Genomic DNA, 19,124 nt, shown 5'->3' with positions numbered 1-19,124 from the left:
GGCTGTGAAAAATTACCCATAACTGTAATATATTCTGTTCCAAAGCTGAAAATATTTCCTTTTAGAAAGCATTTTAACATTTCTTCTCATCATCTATAAAGCAGCAACAATATTTAAATTAAAAATGGCAAATCCAGGGCTTCCCTGGTGGCGCAGCGGTTGAGAGTCTGCCTGCCGATGCAGGGGACACGGGTTCGTGCCCCGGTCCGGGAAGATCCCACATGCCGCGGAGCGGCTGGGCCCGTGAGCCATGGCCGCTGAGCCTGCGCATCGGGAGAGGCCACCACAGTGAGAGGCCTGTGTATCACAAAAAGGCAAATCCAATGATATGCAATCATAAACAGTCCCTTAAGAAATATATTTGAAAAGTCATTATTCCTTAAAATATTTACATTTTTTAAATTACATGACAGCCACAATGTCTTGATCTACTTTAGTTGATCAAATTAATAAGAATCTCCAAATCCCTCCCCCGCTAAAATGTTATTCATCTTTAATAAAGGAGACTTTATCCTTGGGTTTATTCAGCATCTTTATATCATCCAACAGCTTTTTGGGTGTTAAAATATGCGTGGAACCTGGTAGAGGAAAAGAGAAATTTTCAGAGGCCAGCAGTTAAATCAATTTTCCTTGGCTAATTATATTGTCCTGTCCTTCAAATATGCAAAGGGCAGTAGCTTGGGGCAACTTAAAATTTCTATAGGATGCCTTCCTGAAATCTGCCTAAACTACAGTATTTCAATCCTTCCTCTTCATTGAGCACACTCAGTAACCCTTCAAAAACACTGCCCACTCCTAGAGCTTTGTCCACTTTGTGCTATATATTGATAAACTGAAGACAAAAACTGGAGGTTAGTCTGTCCTCCTGACAAAACAGCAACAGGCACTGTGAGTTCAGTCACAGAGAACTGTTAAGCAGTGCCGCAGATGGAGGCTTGGTGTATAAACGCGGCACCTCCATGGGTCAGGAGAGTTTCAGTATCAGTGGCTTTGACTGAAATTCTTAAAACTAAATTCCATACAGGCCTGGCCAATGTCAGGTCCACAGACAGAAAAAATTTCAAAATATTTCTGTAACAGAAATGTATGTTTCAAAAATTATTTAATCATGAGGGCAAGAAAAGGATAGGATGTAATATTTTAAAGGATATATTCTTTATGTAATATTTAGAATATTATAAAGAATATATATAATATATAATACATTATATAATATATATTATAAAGATTATAAAGAATATAATATTTCTGAAGCTCATTCTCTCAAAATCAGAATTTTAATAAAAAAAAAAATCAAAAAAGTCAACCAGGAAAAAACTCTGGTATATCAGATAAAACACACTATGATTTAAAAAATACTTTTTTGCACTCAACAATTTAGTCCTAAATGTAAATTACAAGATAAAGTTTTACATATATATTTTTGCATTTAGAGTTTGTTTTAAAAAAACAGAAAAGAGGAAAACACAAGTCTTACCAATAATAACTTCACAGGATTTATGTGCCTGAGATACTTCGTAAGCACAACGCATTTCAGAGTATGTAATTCCTCCGATTACAAAAACAATCAGCTTAGACCCATTTTTTCGATCCTCTAAATAATTAGCTCTGGGTTTCTGCCGAGCACTAAAAAATAAACACAAACACATTAAAAGTATTTCCAAAGCCATACTGCTTTTAGTCTTTTAAAAGAGTCCAACTCAAACAAACTCAAATTTGGCACCAGCTGCATTGATTTTAAGGAAATGACTTAACTATGGTATGACTGGAGCATCAAGGGCCAGGCAGGACAGCCCCGCTTTAAGTTCAATTTTGATCTACAGAGTTTGAACAAATGACTCATAATCTAGCTCAGCACTTTTACCTATAAAATAGAGCTAAGGCCCTGTCTTATTTATTTCAGATAAAGACACAGTATACCTGAAAAGTCTATGACTTCCTGAAGTTAAAAAAGCGGGGGGTGGCATTGAGACAACAGGGTTTTAAAGACATAGAGGGGGTGAGGGAGGCACAGGTGCTGCTTTGGAGCTGAAGTGGTACCAGAACGTCCCTTGCTGGAACTCTACTAGTAAAGTATGATTATAGGAGATATCGAACACATATCTGCACTCCTGTGGTCACTGCAGTATTATTCACAATAGTCAAGATATGAAAACAACCTAAATGTCCATCAATGGATTAAAAAAATGGTATATATAGAGTGGAATATTATTCAGGCTTAAAAAAGAAGCAAATTCTTCCATTTGCAACAACATGAATGAACCTGAAGGATATTATGCTAAGTGAAAAAGGACAGACTCAGAAAGACTGCATGATCTCACTTATATGTGGAATCTAAAATAGTCAGACTGCTCTTTGGTCTTGGCGGCAGAAGCGAGATGATGAAGGGAACGTCATCGTTTGGAAAGCGTCGGAATAAGACGCACATGTTGTGCCGCCGCTGTGGCTCTACGGCCTACCACCTTCAGAAGTCGACCTGTGGCAAATGTGGCTATCCTGCCAAGCGGAAGAGAAAGTATAACTGGAGTGCCAAAGCTAAAAGACGAAGTACCACCCGGACTGGTCGAATGAGGAGCCTAAAATTTGTATACCGCAGATTCAGACATGGGTTCCGTGAAGGAAAAACACCTACGTCCAAGAGGGCAGCTGTTGCAGCAACCAGTTCATCTTAAGGACTTCAATGACTAGTCACGCAATAAATGTTCTGGTTTTAAATAAAAAAATAAAATAAAATAAAAAAGCCAAATTGATGCAAGTGGAGGATACAATGTTGGTTGCCAGGGAATGGGTGGAGAGGAAAAAGAGGCAATGTTGCTCAAAGGGCACAAAGTTTCAACTATGCAAGATGAGTAAGTTCTAGAGACCTAATGTACAGCATGGTGACTACAGTTAACAAAACTGTACTGTATATGTGAAATATGCTAAGAGGATAGATCTTAAATTAAGTCTTTATGCCACAAAAGAAGGAAAAGAAAAAAAAGGAAAAAAGGTAATTATGGATATATTAACTAGTTTGTGGTGATTTCCCAATGTATATGTATCAAAACATCACGTTGTATACCTTAAAAATATACGTTATGAAGTCAATTGTAACTCAATAATGCTGTTAAAAAAAAAGAGAGAGCCACCTGGGTTTCAACTCTGATTCTGCTTCTTTTTAATTCTCTATGATTTTTAGCAAGTTACTTAACCTCTCTCTAAACCTAAAGGGTTGTTTTCAAGATTAAATGAAATAATGTACAGAATACACTAAGTATGGAATCCAGTACTAGGAAAGCACTAAACAAATAGAACTACAATTTCTACTACTTCCCCCCTTAGATTGCCCTAGATCTGCGCACTGGCCAAGATAGTAGCCACGAGCCACATGAGGCTATTTAAATTTAAATTAACTAAAATTAAAAATTCAGTTTCTCGGTCATGATATGTGGCTAGTGGTTATCATATAGGACAGTGCAGATATAGGACATTTCAATCACTGCAAGAAAGTTGTATTGGGTAGCACTGCCCTAGGTCATAGAAACCACTATTTTTGTTCCCATACCCCACTGGTAAAAATTCTGAGCTTTTATTTGAAAAGTAAATAAATATTTTAAAATAAACACGTACATCTATTAAAAATATATATTAGTTTATGAATTATATATGTGTACTAGTATATACTAATAAAGCTTAATTTCTCCTTTTTCTAGTATAAAAATAATACCCAATAGATCACCTTATTACCCACTTTGGAAACCATATACTAGATGACCTCTAATACCCTGCAATGTAGGATATCACGGTAAACTTTTTTAAAAAATAAATTCATTTATTTATTTTTGGCTGCACTGGGTCTTTGTTGCTGCACGCGGGCTTTCTCTAGTTGTGGCGAGTAGGGACTACTCTTCATTGCGGTGCATGGGCTTCTCATTGCAGTGGCTTCTCTTGTGAAGCACAGGCTGTAGGCGCACGGGCTTCAGTAGTTGTGGCTCGTGGGCTCTAGAGCATAGGCTCAGTAGTTGTGGTGCATGGGCTTAGCTGCTCCATGGGATGTGGGATCTTCCCAGACCAGGGCTTGAACCCATGTCCCCTGCATTGGCAGGGGGATTCTTTTTTTAAAATAAATAAATTTATTTATTTATTTATTGGCTGCATTGGATCTTTGTTGCTGTGTGAGAGCTTTCTCTAGTTGCAGCGAGTGGGGGCTACTTTTTGTTGCGGTGCGCGGGCTTCTCATTGTGGTGGCTTCTCTTTGCTGTGGAGCACAGGCTCTAGGCACACGGGCTGAAGTAGCACACGGGCTCAGTAGCTCCACAGCATGTGGGATCTTCCAGGACCAGGGCTCGAACCCGTGTCCCCTGAATTGGCAGGCAGATTCTTAATCACTGTGCCACCAAGGAAGTCCCGGCAGGCGGATTCTTAACCAGTGTGCCACCAGGGAAGTCCATGGTAAACTTTTAATAATGTTCTCAGTCTAGCCTTTGGATGGTAATTTCCATCTGCCATCTTAAGGAACGACGAGGTAGTAAACAACAGAAATAGTAAAGACACTTAGTAGCTTGCTTTGAAAGATGAAACAGGAACAAGATACACCCTTGGTTCCCATACAGAATAAATCAAGGACATACTAAAAGTACAACCTTGGTTTAAAAACTTTCCAAAGAGAGTGAAATAAAGTAAGAAAGCAAAAGAAAAGGAATTAATATTGCTCAAAATGATTATGTGATTGTAACGATTTTTAAATTTCTGAATAGCAATTTTAGGACAATAGGATTACATTTAATTTGTTTCACATAAATGTGTAAGACACTGTGCCAGTGTTTTACACTCTGAAAGACACATAAATAATGATTAAATCCCTGTATCCTGAAAATCTCACTCTAGAAAGCACCTAGAGGCATTGGTTTAAATAAGAGCAAACATCTTTTTAAAAGCATAGCTGAAAGTAAACAAGTACGAGCAATCTTCAAGGGCCAGCAGCAGTACAAAGGAAACTAAAAGCTAAAGTGGTAAACTGAGTTGAGGCTTGCTCTGCCTTATAGTGTTAGTCTAATCTTAGCAAACAAGGGGTCTGGGTGTTTCCCTGTTTAATGAACACAGAAGACAAAGTCTTGGATATTGTGCAAGGTAGAGATGGGAAGGTGACACCCCAGCATAAGGTCGGGACACACTCAAAAGCAAGGGGAGATGACAAAGAAGCTTCTTGCCTGATAATTCAACACAGGCCTGTCTCGTGAGAGCTCTAATTTACACTACCTTCATAGGCTGGGGAACCCCAACTGAGAAATTAACACACAAAAGAAAAAAGTCTCTAACCTTGGCAGAAGCAAATGCAAAACCTCTCTGAAGGTACCCACTCTCAATCCTGGCTACTGAAATAAGTTCAGAATCCAAAATTATGAAGCACATGAGGAAATAAGCAAGCATAAGTGTCTGTGGAAATGAAAAAGCAGTAAAATTAGACCCCAAAGAATGTCAGATGTTGAATTTAGTAAAAAATAGTCTAAAATTAAGTATGTTGAAAATGATAAATGATAATAAAGTAGAACAGAAAGCATGACAAAATAACAAAGAAGTCCAAGCATATTTGAAAAAGAAACAAGGAGAACTTCTAAAATAAAGGAAAAGTAAAGTCAATGAACATAGAAGCTCAAAAAATATATATATATACAGTTCACTCAGCAGATTAGGCACAAATTTAAGAAAGAACTAAAGAATTGAAAACTAAATCTAAAGAAAAATTTCCAAAAGGAAACACAAAAAGTAAAACAAATATTAAAACTTGAGAGATTATGAGGCATGAATATAAAATGAGATGTTTGAATAAAACCAAGACTGCAGAAGTGGCAATATTTGAAGAATTTATGGAAGATATGAAACTTCAGATTTTAGGAAACACACTGAATCCCAAGGAAAGAAATAAAAATAAACCCTCAGGTAGACACAGCACAGGAAATGTACAGAATACCAAACACAAAAAGCACCAGAGAGAAAAGGCAAATTACCTAGAAAAGTATGACAAAACTGTCTGAAAACACCCCATCCCCATACACACACCTTCCCAAGAGCTAAAATGGAAACCAAGAAACAGGAGAATAACATTTCAAAGTGTTGAGTGAAAATTAACATGAGCCTAGAAATTCAAAGCTATTATGTAAGAACAATGACAAAATGAAGACATTTTCAGACAGACAAAACCACAGAGACCCTACCACCAACAGACCCACACTGAAGAAACTTCTAAAGGATAGGATATATTTCAGAAAAGAAAACAAATGAGCCCAAAAAACAGGATGCAAGGGACTCCCCTGGTGGTGCAGTGGTTAAGAATCCACCTGACAATGCAGGGGACACAGGTTTGATCCCTGGTCCGGGAAGATCCTACATGCCATGGAGCAACTAAGCCCGTGCGCCACAACTACTGAGCCTGTGCTCTAGAGCCCATGAGCCACAATTACTGAGCCTGCATGCCACAACTAGTGAAGCCCACGCACCTAGAGCCCATGCTCCACAACAAGAGAAGCCACTGCAATGAGAAGCCTGCGCACCACAACAAAGAGTAGACCCTGCTCACTGCAACTCCTGCGTGCAGCAACAAAGACCCAACGCAGCCAAAAGTAAAATAAAATTAATTTTTTAAAAAAGGGATGAAAGCAGAAGTGGTGCACACTATAACTGGTTAGTATGCACACACAACTAAAAAAATAATAATGCTCATTATTAATTTGGGAAATAAAAAAGATATAAGGTGAAAACAATTAAGAGAACATTTAAAGGGTGCGTAGTTTGAATTAAGTTGTTCTAAAGTTCTGTATTGTTCATGAGAAGGGCAAAGATAACTAATCTCAGACTTTGTTGAGTCAAAGAAGTGTACTAAAATTCTAAGGATAATAGCTACAAAAGTACAAAAAGGCTATATAACTTCCAAACCAGGAGAAAAGGGAAAAATAAAACTAAAGAAAAAGTCCTCAGACCAAGAGAATCACCCTAGAGAAATACTCAAACACACGTAAATGTACAAGAATGCTCAGTGCATATTGTTTGTAATGCTGCCAGTTTTGACACAGCCTAAATTTCCTTTGTGTGGAAAATACATGAATAAACTGTGATACTCACATAAGAATACACCAACCAGCAGTGAAAATTTATGCATGTTATCAATTTGGGATAAATTTCACAAACATAATGTTGAGGGAAATTTAAAAAGGAAGTTGCAGGAGGACACATACAAGATGACACCATGTATATTAAGATTAAAAACACAGTCAAAGACAACTTGTGGTCATGGTGGAATAAGATGGTCAGAAGATTGCCCTCCAAGAAAACAAGTATAAACCTGGATGAAGTTGTGGGGGGCAAAACCAGTTCAGGTCACTTGGAAATCAACCACAGGCAAACAGCAAATTGAGAAGTATTTACTCTTAAAAAATGTGTTAGCATATTGGTAAGAATGGTGGTAGTGACTACGTAACCTTCTAGCCTGAGGCTACACTCAACCCGCACTGTTCTTCCAACTCAGTCAGCAAAAACTATAGCTTTACTGACCTGGGGCTGGCTGAGAAAACCACCAACTTTACTGCCTGAGGTGGAAGACCTGATTCAAGATAGGGAGCGAAGGGAGTACAAAATCCTGCAGCTTTGCTAGTTAAAAACGGCAGACCTGGTTTAGAACAGGAAGACCTGCAGCTCTGGTAGCACAACATCTTGGTCCCAGTATGGGATAGGTGGCACATCAGCCAGAAATTTAATGGGGAAATCCTGAATGTACGAAAGCCAAAGAAGACAAAGACAAACTCTCCCCACATCCTTAGCTGACTGCCAAATTATGCTTGCGCCAGGACAAGCCAGAGAAAGCCCAGGGAAAGAATAGGAAAAAAAAGAAGGGTGGTGGTGGTGGTGGGGAAGACTCAAGAACTGACTCTGACTTGTAATGCAGTTCTTAACCCACACTCGGATTGATCAGCAGATGATGGAAGGCGTGAGGTGTCTAAACACAACCTCTGCCCAGATAACTGGCTGACCTCTCAACTATTCAGACATAGGGCAACCACTAGGAACCAAGCAAAAAAATTAAATTTAAAATTAAAAACCCCTGCAATGACATCAGTGGCTAAACTGCAGGGGGCAGTGATCCCACAGCTTAAGTCCATACAAGTTACTAAAACAAAAACAATTTAGAGTTGCTACAGTACAGTATCTAAAAGATCCAACTTTCAAGCAAAAATTAGTAGTTATGTAAGAAAACAGTAAAGTGTGTCCCACACGTTGGAAAAAAGCCATCAACAGAAACTGACCCTGAGTGAATCCAGATGTTGGATTAGCAGACTTTGAAGAATCTATTATAAATATGATCAAATAATTAAAGAAAACCATGCGGATACTATGTTAATCAATGGGGAATTTCAAAAGAGAAATGGAAACTAAAAAAGCAGCAAATGGAAATTCAAAATGTGAAAAGCACAATAACTGAAATGAAAAATTCACCAGATGGGCTCAATAGCAGATTAGAGATGTCAGAAGAAAGAATCAAAGAATTGAAGATGGATCAATAGATATTAGCGTATCTGAAGAACAGAAAGAAAAAAGGTGGAAGAAAGGTAAACAGCCTCAGTGACCCATGAGACAAAGTCAAACTTTCCAACACATGAGTAATGGAGTTTCAAAAGAAGAGGGAGAGAGAAACAGGCAGAAAAAAAATTTTAAGAAACAGCAACTGAACACTTCCCAAAATTTGATGAAAAATATTAACTTGTAGATCCAAGAAAACTCAACTACTCCAGGTAGAATAAACACAAAAAGAACTCCGCCTAGACACATCATAGTTAAACTGCTAAAAGCCAAAGACCAAGAGAAAAATCCTGCAAAACACAACTCTATACATAATTTAGAATACAGATATATGTAGGAAATGTATAAAGATGCACAGGTGAACGGTAAACACCAAATTCAGGATAGTGAAGAAAGGGAGAATAAAAATCAGAGAGTGATATATAGGAAGCTTGAACTGTATGATTCATTTGTTAAGCTGGGCACTGAGTATAGGGTATGCATTATAATATTGTCTACAGCTTTCTGAATGTCTCAAATATTTTATCACCAAAAAAATCATCAAAAAGGATTATGTCCTCTGCTAATGTGAAGAAAAAAAAAGATGAGTGGAGAAATTCTTCTTTAGTTTCATGAAAGTTTTTTTTATAATAAGGCACATTTTCATATTGCTTATCTGGACTCATCTAAAACAGGTTACAGTTAAAGAAAAACTGCCTTTTAAGTGACTATATGCTTCAAGAAGAGTTACCAATATAGGAATACCTGTGTACCTTTTCAGTTATTAGTCTGTAATTTCATAGTGACAATTTCACTTGCTTTCATTTATAGGTTTTACCTTACAGCTCCTGAGCCATTCCATACTGCTGGACACTGGGAACAATATGGCCACTCTTTTGAATCTAATCTATTATCAATGGCATCCTAGGAAAGAAAAGAATTAAAACCATCAAGAAAATATTGTAAATTCCAGGATTTTGTTTGTTTTACATAAAACTCAAAACTTGAGTTTACAATTAAGGAACATAAGGATATATATTTAATAAAATAAGGTTAGCCCTCTTTTTGAAACTCACAAATCTTAATTGCTACAAAAATTAATGAAATCATTTACTTATTAAACTAATATTTATTGCATGCCTGTATTTCTTCATCTGGAGGGTTCCCACTTCGGTGTGAGAATTCCAGGTACCTTATAAGGATCTTTCTCTTTAGAGTGCTAGGGGTTCCTTTTTTAAAAAATAAATTTATTTATTTTATTATTTATTTATTTATTTAGGCTGTGTTGGGTCTTTTGTTGCTGTGCACGGGCTTTCTCTAGTTGCGGTGAGCGGGGGCTACTCTTCGTTGCAGTGCACGGGCTTCTCATTGCGATGGCTTCTCTCGTTGCAGAGCACGGGCTCTAGGCACATGGGCTTCAGTAGCTGTGGCACACGGGCTCTAGAGCACAGGCTCAGTAGTTGTTGCGTACTGGCTTAGCTGCTCCGCAGCATGTGGGATCTTCCCAGACCAGGGCTTGAACCCGTGTCTCCTGGATTGGCAGGCGGATTCTTAACCACTGCGCCACCAGGGAAGCCCAGTGCTAGGGGTTTCTAAATACCATCTTAATCCTGACAGACCTCTTAGGCTACTGGAGTCCAGGCCTTGCCCTTCATAGCGGTGGCTCTAAAACAGAATGTGGCCTAGGTGTATTCAAGACAAGCCAATGGGATGAGCGAGGCTTTCCTTTTCATTTCATTTTAAAAATTTTCCTTCTTTTTAGGGTTAATATTTTATTATATATTTATGTGTAATTGTATATACTGTACACATAATATTTTATCAATACAGAATTTATATAGTTTATAAATAAATAATCATATACTCTAGGCTCCTGATCACATCTATTATGATTAAGTATGCATGATCAAGAAAGTTTAGAGACCACTGCATTAGAGCATGGTTGTACAAATGGTATCAATAAGTAGGAATGGACACAAGGAATGGGCACAAGGTACTCAGTAGTCCTAGAATATTTCAATAAGACTGCAAGATGTGAAGAAACCAAGTTTCAGGAGAAACCCTGAAGGCCGTAGACTGCCACTGAGGTAAAAGTGGGTTTTCTGAATTTAATATGCAAATCCTTGTTAAAGGGTTTGAGAAGGTCAATTCTTATTTTTAAAATACTAGCAAAGAAAAACTACTTAGTTCTATATCATTGTTATGGATCAGAAAAAAAAACAAAACAACTTATGCTGCAGAAAAAAAGTCTAAACTCTTTAAACTTTTCATATTAAGCATGTGTGAATGACATAGAATTAGTCAAGTAAAACAGAAAAATCATAGGAATAAATTGTACACAATTAGTTTCCATAGGAAAGTAGAAATTAAAGTTTAATAAGTTAAAGGCAAATTGGAATAAGTAGAACTATCTGATTATGACTGAAGAATCAATGTCATGACTTTATTGAGCTCATAATGTGATTTTTATTAGTTCATTTTCTTATTTCCTATAATTGAATATTATTTTCTAAAAGTAAACAGTACTAAAGGCATCAGCCATCTGTTGACTATAAAAGCAAACTTTAGTGAGGCTTACATTTTTTTCTTAACATCTTTACTGAAGTATAATTGCTTTACAATGGTGTGTTAGTTTCTGCTTTATAATAAAGTGAATCAGCTATACATATACATATATCTCCATATCTCCTCCCTCTTGTGTTTCCCTCCCACCCTCCCTATCCCACCCCTCTAGGTGGTCACAAAGCACCGAGCTGATCTCCCTGTGCTATGAAGCTGCTTCCCACTAGCTATCTATTTTATATCTGGTAGTATATATAAGTCCATGCCACTCTCTCACTTCGTCTCAGCTTACCCTTCCCCCTCCCCATGTCCTCAAGTCCATTCTCTACATCTGCGTCTTTATTCCTGTCCTGCCCCAGTTTCTTCAGAACCATTTTTTTTTAAGATTCCATATATATGTGTTAGCATATGGTATTTTTCTCTTTCTGACTTACTTCACTCTGTACAACAGTCTCTAGGTCCATCCACCTCACTACAAATAACTCAATTTTGTTTCTTTGTATGGCTGAGTAATATTCCATTGGAGGTGTACATTTTAATCACAAATACATTTCCAAGAATACTGGAGTCTAACACTTTCTAATAGTGGTCATAAACAAATGTTATTTTGTTGAACTTTCATTCAACTAAATTATTTATATTTCTGCTACATATAGTTATTTCAAACAGAGTTTTTTTCATAAAGCATGTGTGTGCTTTTTTTTTTTTAATTTATTTTGAGTCAGTCAGTGGTATGAATTTGCAGTCTTTAAGGAGAGAATCTTCAAGAGTTTCCTTTCCTCCCTTAACACCAGATACAGCCTTCTTTTGTGAACTCTCCCAGTACTGCAGATAATTCCTGACCCATAGATATGCTCAGACTGACAGATAAATATACAAAGAGTAAAAAATATTGTACAGAAGGGCACTCGATATAAATAAAATTTAATTAATTTTACCTCCAAAATATCTTTGATAAAAGGTGTCCATCGAGAGAGCTGAAACGTTTCTTCTGCAGACCGATCCTTTCTTAATGGTTTGCCTTGTTGAGACTAATATAATTAGAGGAAAAAAATTTAAAATCAGTAATTTTATTTAGTGATATTCTCTTAAGTTTTCTAACAAGATGTTTAATTTACAACAAACACTATGGTGCAGTTGACTTAAAACTAAGAGTGGAAAAGCCTACTCAAAAAATCTGAATAGGTGTGGTCACGTAACTTCACAGTATTTTGTGCATTAATGATAAAATTTATGATAGTATCAGAAAATATGTTTACTCCAAAGTGCTTATATAAAACTCGATGGGAAAGAGTGAGATTCCAAACAGAGTTCTTCAAATTCTGCTATAAATGAATCATAAAAAGAAAAGCATAAATAGCAAATTACAACAGAAGCTGTAAGATATAAATTCACTAGAAAAATGTACTTGTCCAAATTACTCATATATGGAAAAAAATGAAATTATTAATATTTTACTTACCAAATCAACAGAGTAAAATTAAGAAGACTGTCCACATGGATTCCCACATAAGAAAACATATTTAATGCAAATGACCACACATGCGTATTTATAAGTATATACAGAATGTAAAATTTCTTACGGGAGGGACAATGGGAACACCAAGGTAACTCCAGTTACGAATCATGTCACTCTCATTTTCTATCTTTACATTCTGGATCAACCTGTCCAAGTTTTCTTCCGTAGTTCCTTAGATAAGTAAAATATGAGTGCACAGTCAAATAATTGCTACCATAATCATTTCCAGGTTTTAGGTATCCAAGAATAAAGCTTTTTAAAAAAAAGCAAACATTTAAATTATATACCCTTCAGTATGCTCCCAATTTCACATTTTTCCTTTTATTTATCTTAACCAACTGTAGCCACTACTTTTGAATTTTCTAAGATTTTCTTATGATCAAATAGTAAACCACTTATTGTAAAATGATTTTAGAGCTGGGTATTTTAATATATTCAAGAAAATAAACAGTCTGCATTACCATTAATACTGAATATATAAAGTAGGATTGCTCTTATTTTATCATAATTATCATGATTTTTGCTGAGTAGAACTGGAAGGAGTACTCGCATAGCATCTTTGACTTTCTGTCCTTCTGCGTCAGTTCCAAGTGCCAGGTCCTTAACGAAAATGAAATATAGTCAGTGGTCTATGATCCAAATTCATTTTTCAGTTAAAGAAAACCTATTACTAACACTTGCCAAATTTTAATGGAACACTGATGCCTTTTCACAGGAAAATGTGAGTATCACTTGTAAACTAATACTGTACAAAATGTAAAAAGTCAAAAAATAATTCAGAGAAGAAAATCATTAATCTATACCTTTGCTAATATGGTAGACATGAGCCGCATGTGGCTACTGAGCACTTGAAATGTGTCTAGTCTGAGTTAAGATGTGCTCTAAGTTAAAACACCAGATTCTGAGGACTTGTTTGTGAAAAAAAGAATGTAAAATATTTCAATAACTGTTTTATATTGATTACATGTTGAAATAATATTTTGGATGTACTGGGTTAAATCAAATATATTAAAGTTAACCACACTCATTTCTTTTTACCTTTTTAATGTGACTACTAGAATATTTAAAATTATACATGACTTGCAATCTATTTCTATTAGACAGCACTGATCTAAATAGTTTTGGCATTATAGAGGAGACTTTAATTAAATGTGCCTACACAGTACTCTGCAGGATGCTGCCTTAAATGCTGCACCCACTGAAAAAGGGCTGCCAACAGTGCTACCCTGAATTAATGCTCCAAACACTTAAATCATCCCATTCAACCAAAAATGCATAATCACAGATTAGGAGGGACTGCTTACTATAATACTGTATAGCTACTTGTTAGCGTTGGTAAGGAATGACGTATTAAACCAAGTGGGTGAGTCTCCTTCTAAAAGAGGTTCTGTGATCTAGTGCACTGTACTGAACAAAAAGTTAGGTTTTACCTTACAAAGTTAATTCTGGAAATCTATCCTGAACATAGGTATTTCTGGCTCTGCACCTACCTGTTCAGTTTTGCAGAGCTTTTCTATATTAGGCTTGAACTTATTCATGCAATCTTCTGCTAAATTAAGATGAACAACTTGCTGAAAAACAGAAGAAATCAATCATTTAAAGCATTTTCATTTCTTTCTGTGTAACTGATAATATTAAACTTTTGAGATGGGCCTGAAGGAAAGCATGGGCTTTGGTGGGAAGGAGGTACCATGTAAATCAAGGGAAACATCTCGAGAACGGAAAAAAGTGAAAATTACCATGATCTACAGGGGATAATCTACAGACCACAAAAAACAGAATGGAAGGGTTGAATTTGTGTTGGGCTTATAAGTAGTGAAAAATAAGGTGAGAAAAAAATAGTGAAGTCCTTAAAGTCAAGCAGAAAAAGTTTGAATTTATGTTATTGATTCTTGATTAGGGAGCAATATGATAAAAAATATGTAAATATTATTCTGATAAATACTTGTAAGAAGGACTAGAACAGCAAAAAAACAAAACTTTACTTGCCCACACAGCTTTGATTGCTCTTAAATCTACTGATATATAACTATTAATTCAGACATCCCTGGTGGCGCAGTGGTTAAGAATCCGCCTGTCAATGCAGGGGACACGGGTTTGAGCCCTGGTCCAGGAAGATCCCACATGCCGCGGAGCAACTAAGCCTGTGCGCCACCACTACTGAAGCCAGCATGCCTACAGCCCATGCTCCACAACAAGAGAAGCCACCACAGTAAGAAGTCCGCACACCGCAATGAAGAGTAGCCCCTGCTTACCACAACTAGAGAAAGCCGGCATGCAGCAATGAAGACCCAATGCAACCAAAAATAAATAAATAAATAAAAATTTTAAAATAACTATTAATTCAACGAACCAAGTATAACAACAACCACTTGTCAATCCAATGTTGAATTTTCTTATTAAGTTGATAAATATTAAGCTTTTTCTGTTTGGCTATTCAAAATAAAGATATAAATCAGGAGTATACATAGAGAGAACTCCATTGGGGAGCTTAGATATTTGGGGTATTTCTCAGACCTAAAGTAAGGTTTTAGAAGACAACTAACACCAAGTATTCCATGACACCCACTGCTAAACCTGACTACAGAACTGGATGGACTAATAAACTAAAAATGATAACATATCTTATGTACGATACTGCTTACCTTAGTAATCTGTTTACGGAAATGGGGCATCTTTTTCATCAGTTGGGCAAGAGCACTAAGTGATGTCTAGGAAAAATAAAACAGTTTTTAAAACAAACTTATGATTCAGTTATTTTTATATAACAACTTTAAAATCCTGCAGTTTTAAATATTTATTAATTTACTAAATATTTGGCAATTTTAAAAAGAAAACAAATTCAAGGTTTCCAGTTGCAGCCATGATAAAGTAACTGATATAAAAATTATTCTCCGGGGGGTTCCCTGGTGGCGCAGTGGTTGAGAGTCCGCCTGCCGATAAAGGGGACACGGGTTCATGCCCAGTTCCGGGAGGATACCACATGCCGCGGAGCAGCTGGGCCCGTGAGCCATGGCCACTGAGCCTGTGCGTCCAGAGCCTGTGCTCCACAACAGGAGAAGCCACACAGTGAGAGGCCTGCGTACCGCAAAAGAAAAAAGAAAAAAATTCTCCCTCCATAAACAAAAACAAAATTGGACAAAATAAAAAAGACAACAGCTTTCAGGCAAAGGAGTTTTCAAAAATAGCTCAAAGCTAGGTTACTTGAGCAAAGGAAAGCATAGACGGTGATCCCTGCACTCATCCTGGCTCTTCCCTGAAACATTTTCCAAAACACAGTGAAAGGAAGTAGAGTTTAAGTAGAAAGCAAGTCTTTCTGGGCAGAGGAAAAAGAGATCAGAGTTTGGGGCTACTGAGGTAGGGTTTGGGGTCCAGGGTTAATAGAAAAAAGAGCCAGTCACAACATAACTCAAAGACGTGTAGAAGGGTTGCCTTAGCATCCCTGGCCAAATACTAAGCTGCACATATACAGGGCATAACTCTTAAAGGCCTAGCAGAGAACAACTGCAGAGATTTCAGAGGGGTCTTAATGCAAGACAATATTGGCATTCTCTGATCCAGACAAAGCAGACAGTTCTAAATGAACATCCCAGACATTTAGTCCTGGAAGGACTATATCTTCAGACTAAATGCAAAAGTGAAATACACTCAACATAACAAAAGCCTGACATGAAGTCTCAACAGAATCAAGGTTATTCACTAACAAATTAACTGCCTGCCAGAACAGAACTCAATACTCTTAGTAAGGGTGAGTTTTGACAGGGCGAGAGAGAGTCATGGACATATACACACTAACAAACGTGGTGGGGTGGATAGCTGGGGGGGAAGCAGCCGCAAGGCACAGGGATATTAGCTCGGGGCTTTGGGACAGCCTGGAGGGGTGGGAGGGGGAGAGTGGGAGGGAGGGAGATGCAGGAGGGAAGACACATGGGAGCACATGTATATGTATAGCTGATTCACTTTGTTATAAATCAGAAACTAACACACCATTGTAAAGCAATTATACCCCAATAAAGATGTTAAAAAAAAAAAAAAAAAAAAAAAAAAAAAAAAAATACTCTTAGTAAAGAGAACATCATCAAGAGCCTTTGCAACATAGCGTCCGCAATGTCTAACATACAGTAATATATTACTGGACATGTAAAACAGGAAAAAGTGATCGATACTCAAGTGATGAAACAGTCAATAAAAGTAGACCCAAGAAAATCCAGACGCTGGATTTAGCAGACAAGGACTTTAAAATATCACACTTATGTTAAAGAAAACAGGTGAAAAGATGAACTAAATGGATGAAAAGATGGAGTATTTCAATAGAGAATTATAGACTTTATTAAAATAAAATTCAATGGGGCTTCCCTGGTGGTGCAGTGGTTGAGAGTCTGCCTGCTGATGCAGGGGACATGGGTTCGTGCCCCAGTCTGGAGGATCCCACATGCCGCGGAGCGGTTGGGCCCGTGAGCCATGGCCGCTGAGCCTGCGCGTCCGGAGCCTGTGCTCCGCAGCGGGAGAGGCCACAACATTGAGAGGCCCGCGTACCACAAAAAAAAAAAAAAATCAGTGGATGTCCTAGAATTAAATGCACCTTTGAAATTAAAAACACAACGTATGACTCATACATTGTTGGTGAGACTGTAAAATGGTACAGCAAATTAGGAAAACAGTTTGGAAGTTTCCTAGAAAATTAAATATACATTTACCATATGACCCAGCAAACTTACACTTATTTATTCAAGTGAATGAAAACATTTGTTCACACAAAACCTGAATGTTCACAGTGGCTTTATTTGCAATTGTCAACAACCTGGAAAAAACCTAAATGTTCTGCAACTTGTAAACAGATAAAATGTAGTATATCCATACAATGGAATACTACTCAGCAATAAAAAGTGTTGAAGCTCCTGTTACATGTCACATGGATGAATGTCAAGTGCATTATATTAAATGAAAAAGCCATATTGTATTATTCTATTTAGCTGTCATTCTGGAAAAGGCAAAACTATAGGAAAGAAAATAGATCAGTGGTTCTGAGGGGATCAGAGTTGAGTGGAAAGGTTGCCTACAAAGTGGCACAAGGCAATTGCGGGGGGAGGTGTTGATGGAATTGTTCTATATCTTGGTTGTGGTTATATGAGAGTATACATTTGTCAAAACTCATACAATTTTATACTATAAAGGGGGAACTTTACTTTCTAATGCAGTTTAAGAAACAATATGTTGAATGGGTTTAACTGCAGACTGGATACAACAGACAAAAGTAGGGGACTCGGGCTTCCCTGGTGGCGCAGTGGTTGAGAGTCTGCCTGCCGATGCAGGGGACACGGGTTCATGCCCCGGTCTGGGAAGATCCCACATGCCGCGGAGCGGCTAGGCCCATGAGCCATGGCTGCTGGGCCTGCGCATCTGGAGCCTGTGCTCTGCAACGGGACAGGCCACAACAGTGCGAGGCCCGTGTACCGCAAAAAAAAAAAAAGTAGGGGACTGAAAGTCAGGTTAATAGAAAATATTTAATTAAAGCACAGAGGAAGAAAAAAGTGGGAAAATAAGGAACAGGATAGAAGAGATGTAGAATATGGTCCAAAAATCTAAAACACAAGTGAATGGAATCCTAGAAGGAGAGGAAAGACAGACTAGGACAAAATCAAGATGTGAGGAAATAAGAGCCAAGAATTTTACAAATATGAAGAAAGTTACCAACCCAGTGATTCAAGAAGCTCAATAAACCCAAGGAGGATAAATACCAACAATAACACATCATAGTAAGGCATATTATGGTCACATTGCTAAAACTAAAAGATAAAGACAAAAATCTTTAAAAAGACACTTTATCTTCAGGAAATTAACAGTAACATGACAGCTGCCTTCTTTAACAGAAATCATGATAGCCAAAAGGTGACATATTTAAATCTTTAAATTGCTGAAAGAAAAAGAACTGCCAACTTTGAATTCTAAATACAGTAAGTATCTCTGTAAAACCCATAAAACACAGATATCCTTAGATAAAAACAAAAGTTGAGAGAAATCATCCAGCCCAGATGGAAACACTGAAGAGCAATAAGGAATAAATAACAACAGATTTCAAATTTATGTGGACAATATAAAAGTCTATTGAGAATTTAAAACAAAAATAACATCCTGACTTTATAACACATGTTAAAGTAAAATATATGACAACAATAGCACAAAAGAGGAAGGGAGGTAAATGGAGTTAAACTATTATAAGGTTCTTGAATTCTTTAGGACATGGCAAAAGTATACTTTAAGGTACACTGTGATAATATAAGGATACATTTTGTACTACCCAACATGATGACTACAGGAAGGATACCAAAAGGTAAAACAAAAGTTTATTTTGGAGACAAAATGGAATAGTTTAAAGAAAAAAAAAAGGCCTATATATATAAAGAAGGCAGAAAAGGAAAAGGATAAAATAAAGAGAAAACAAATAAGATGGTAACAAATTCAACTATATCAATAATTACATGAAATACAGATGGACTTAAACATTCTAATTAAA

General features: G+C 37.0%; 1 protein-coding gene and 1 pseudogene across 1 annotated transcript in view; one reads left to right on the top strand and one right to left on the bottom strand.

Annotated features, from left to right (window-relative positions):
• Nucleotides 1-483: 483 nt before the first annotated feature.
• STXBP3 (syntaxin binding protein 3) overlaps nt 484-19,124 on the bottom strand; it is a 53,486-nt gene continuing 34,845 nt past the window's right edge. Inside the window, exons 12-19 of the mRNA XM_065890793.1 lie at nt 15,256-15,321; nt 14,101-14,181; nt 13,072-13,210; nt 12,675-12,781; nt 12,030-12,122; nt 9,368-9,453; nt 1,478-1,626; nt 484-578 (exon numbers count right to left, since the gene is read on the bottom strand). Of these exons, the coding sequence (XP_065746865.1) occupies nt 484-578; nt 1,478-1,626; nt 9,368-9,453; nt 12,030-12,122; nt 12,675-12,781; nt 13,072-13,210; nt 14,101-14,181; nt 15,256-15,321 (816 nt within the window). The remainder of the gene's footprint in view (nt 579-1,477; nt 1,627-9,367; nt 9,454-12,029; nt 12,123-12,674; nt 12,782-13,071; nt 13,211-14,100; nt 14,182-15,255; nt 15,322-19,124) is intronic.
• Nucleotides 2,379-2,672, top strand: LOC136122298 (large ribosomal subunit protein eL37 pseudogene; annotated as a pseudogene).

The sequence above is a fragment of the Phocoena phocoena genome, chromosome 1, assembly GCF_963924675.1.
Source record: "Phocoena phocoena chromosome 1, mPhoPho1.1, whole genome shotgun sequence".
NCBI lineage: Eukaryota > Metazoa > Chordata > Mammalia > Artiodactyla > Phocoenidae > Phocoena > Phocoena phocoena.
Note: the sequence above shows the minus strand (reverse complement) of the source record. Positions and strands in the feature narration are given on the sequence as shown.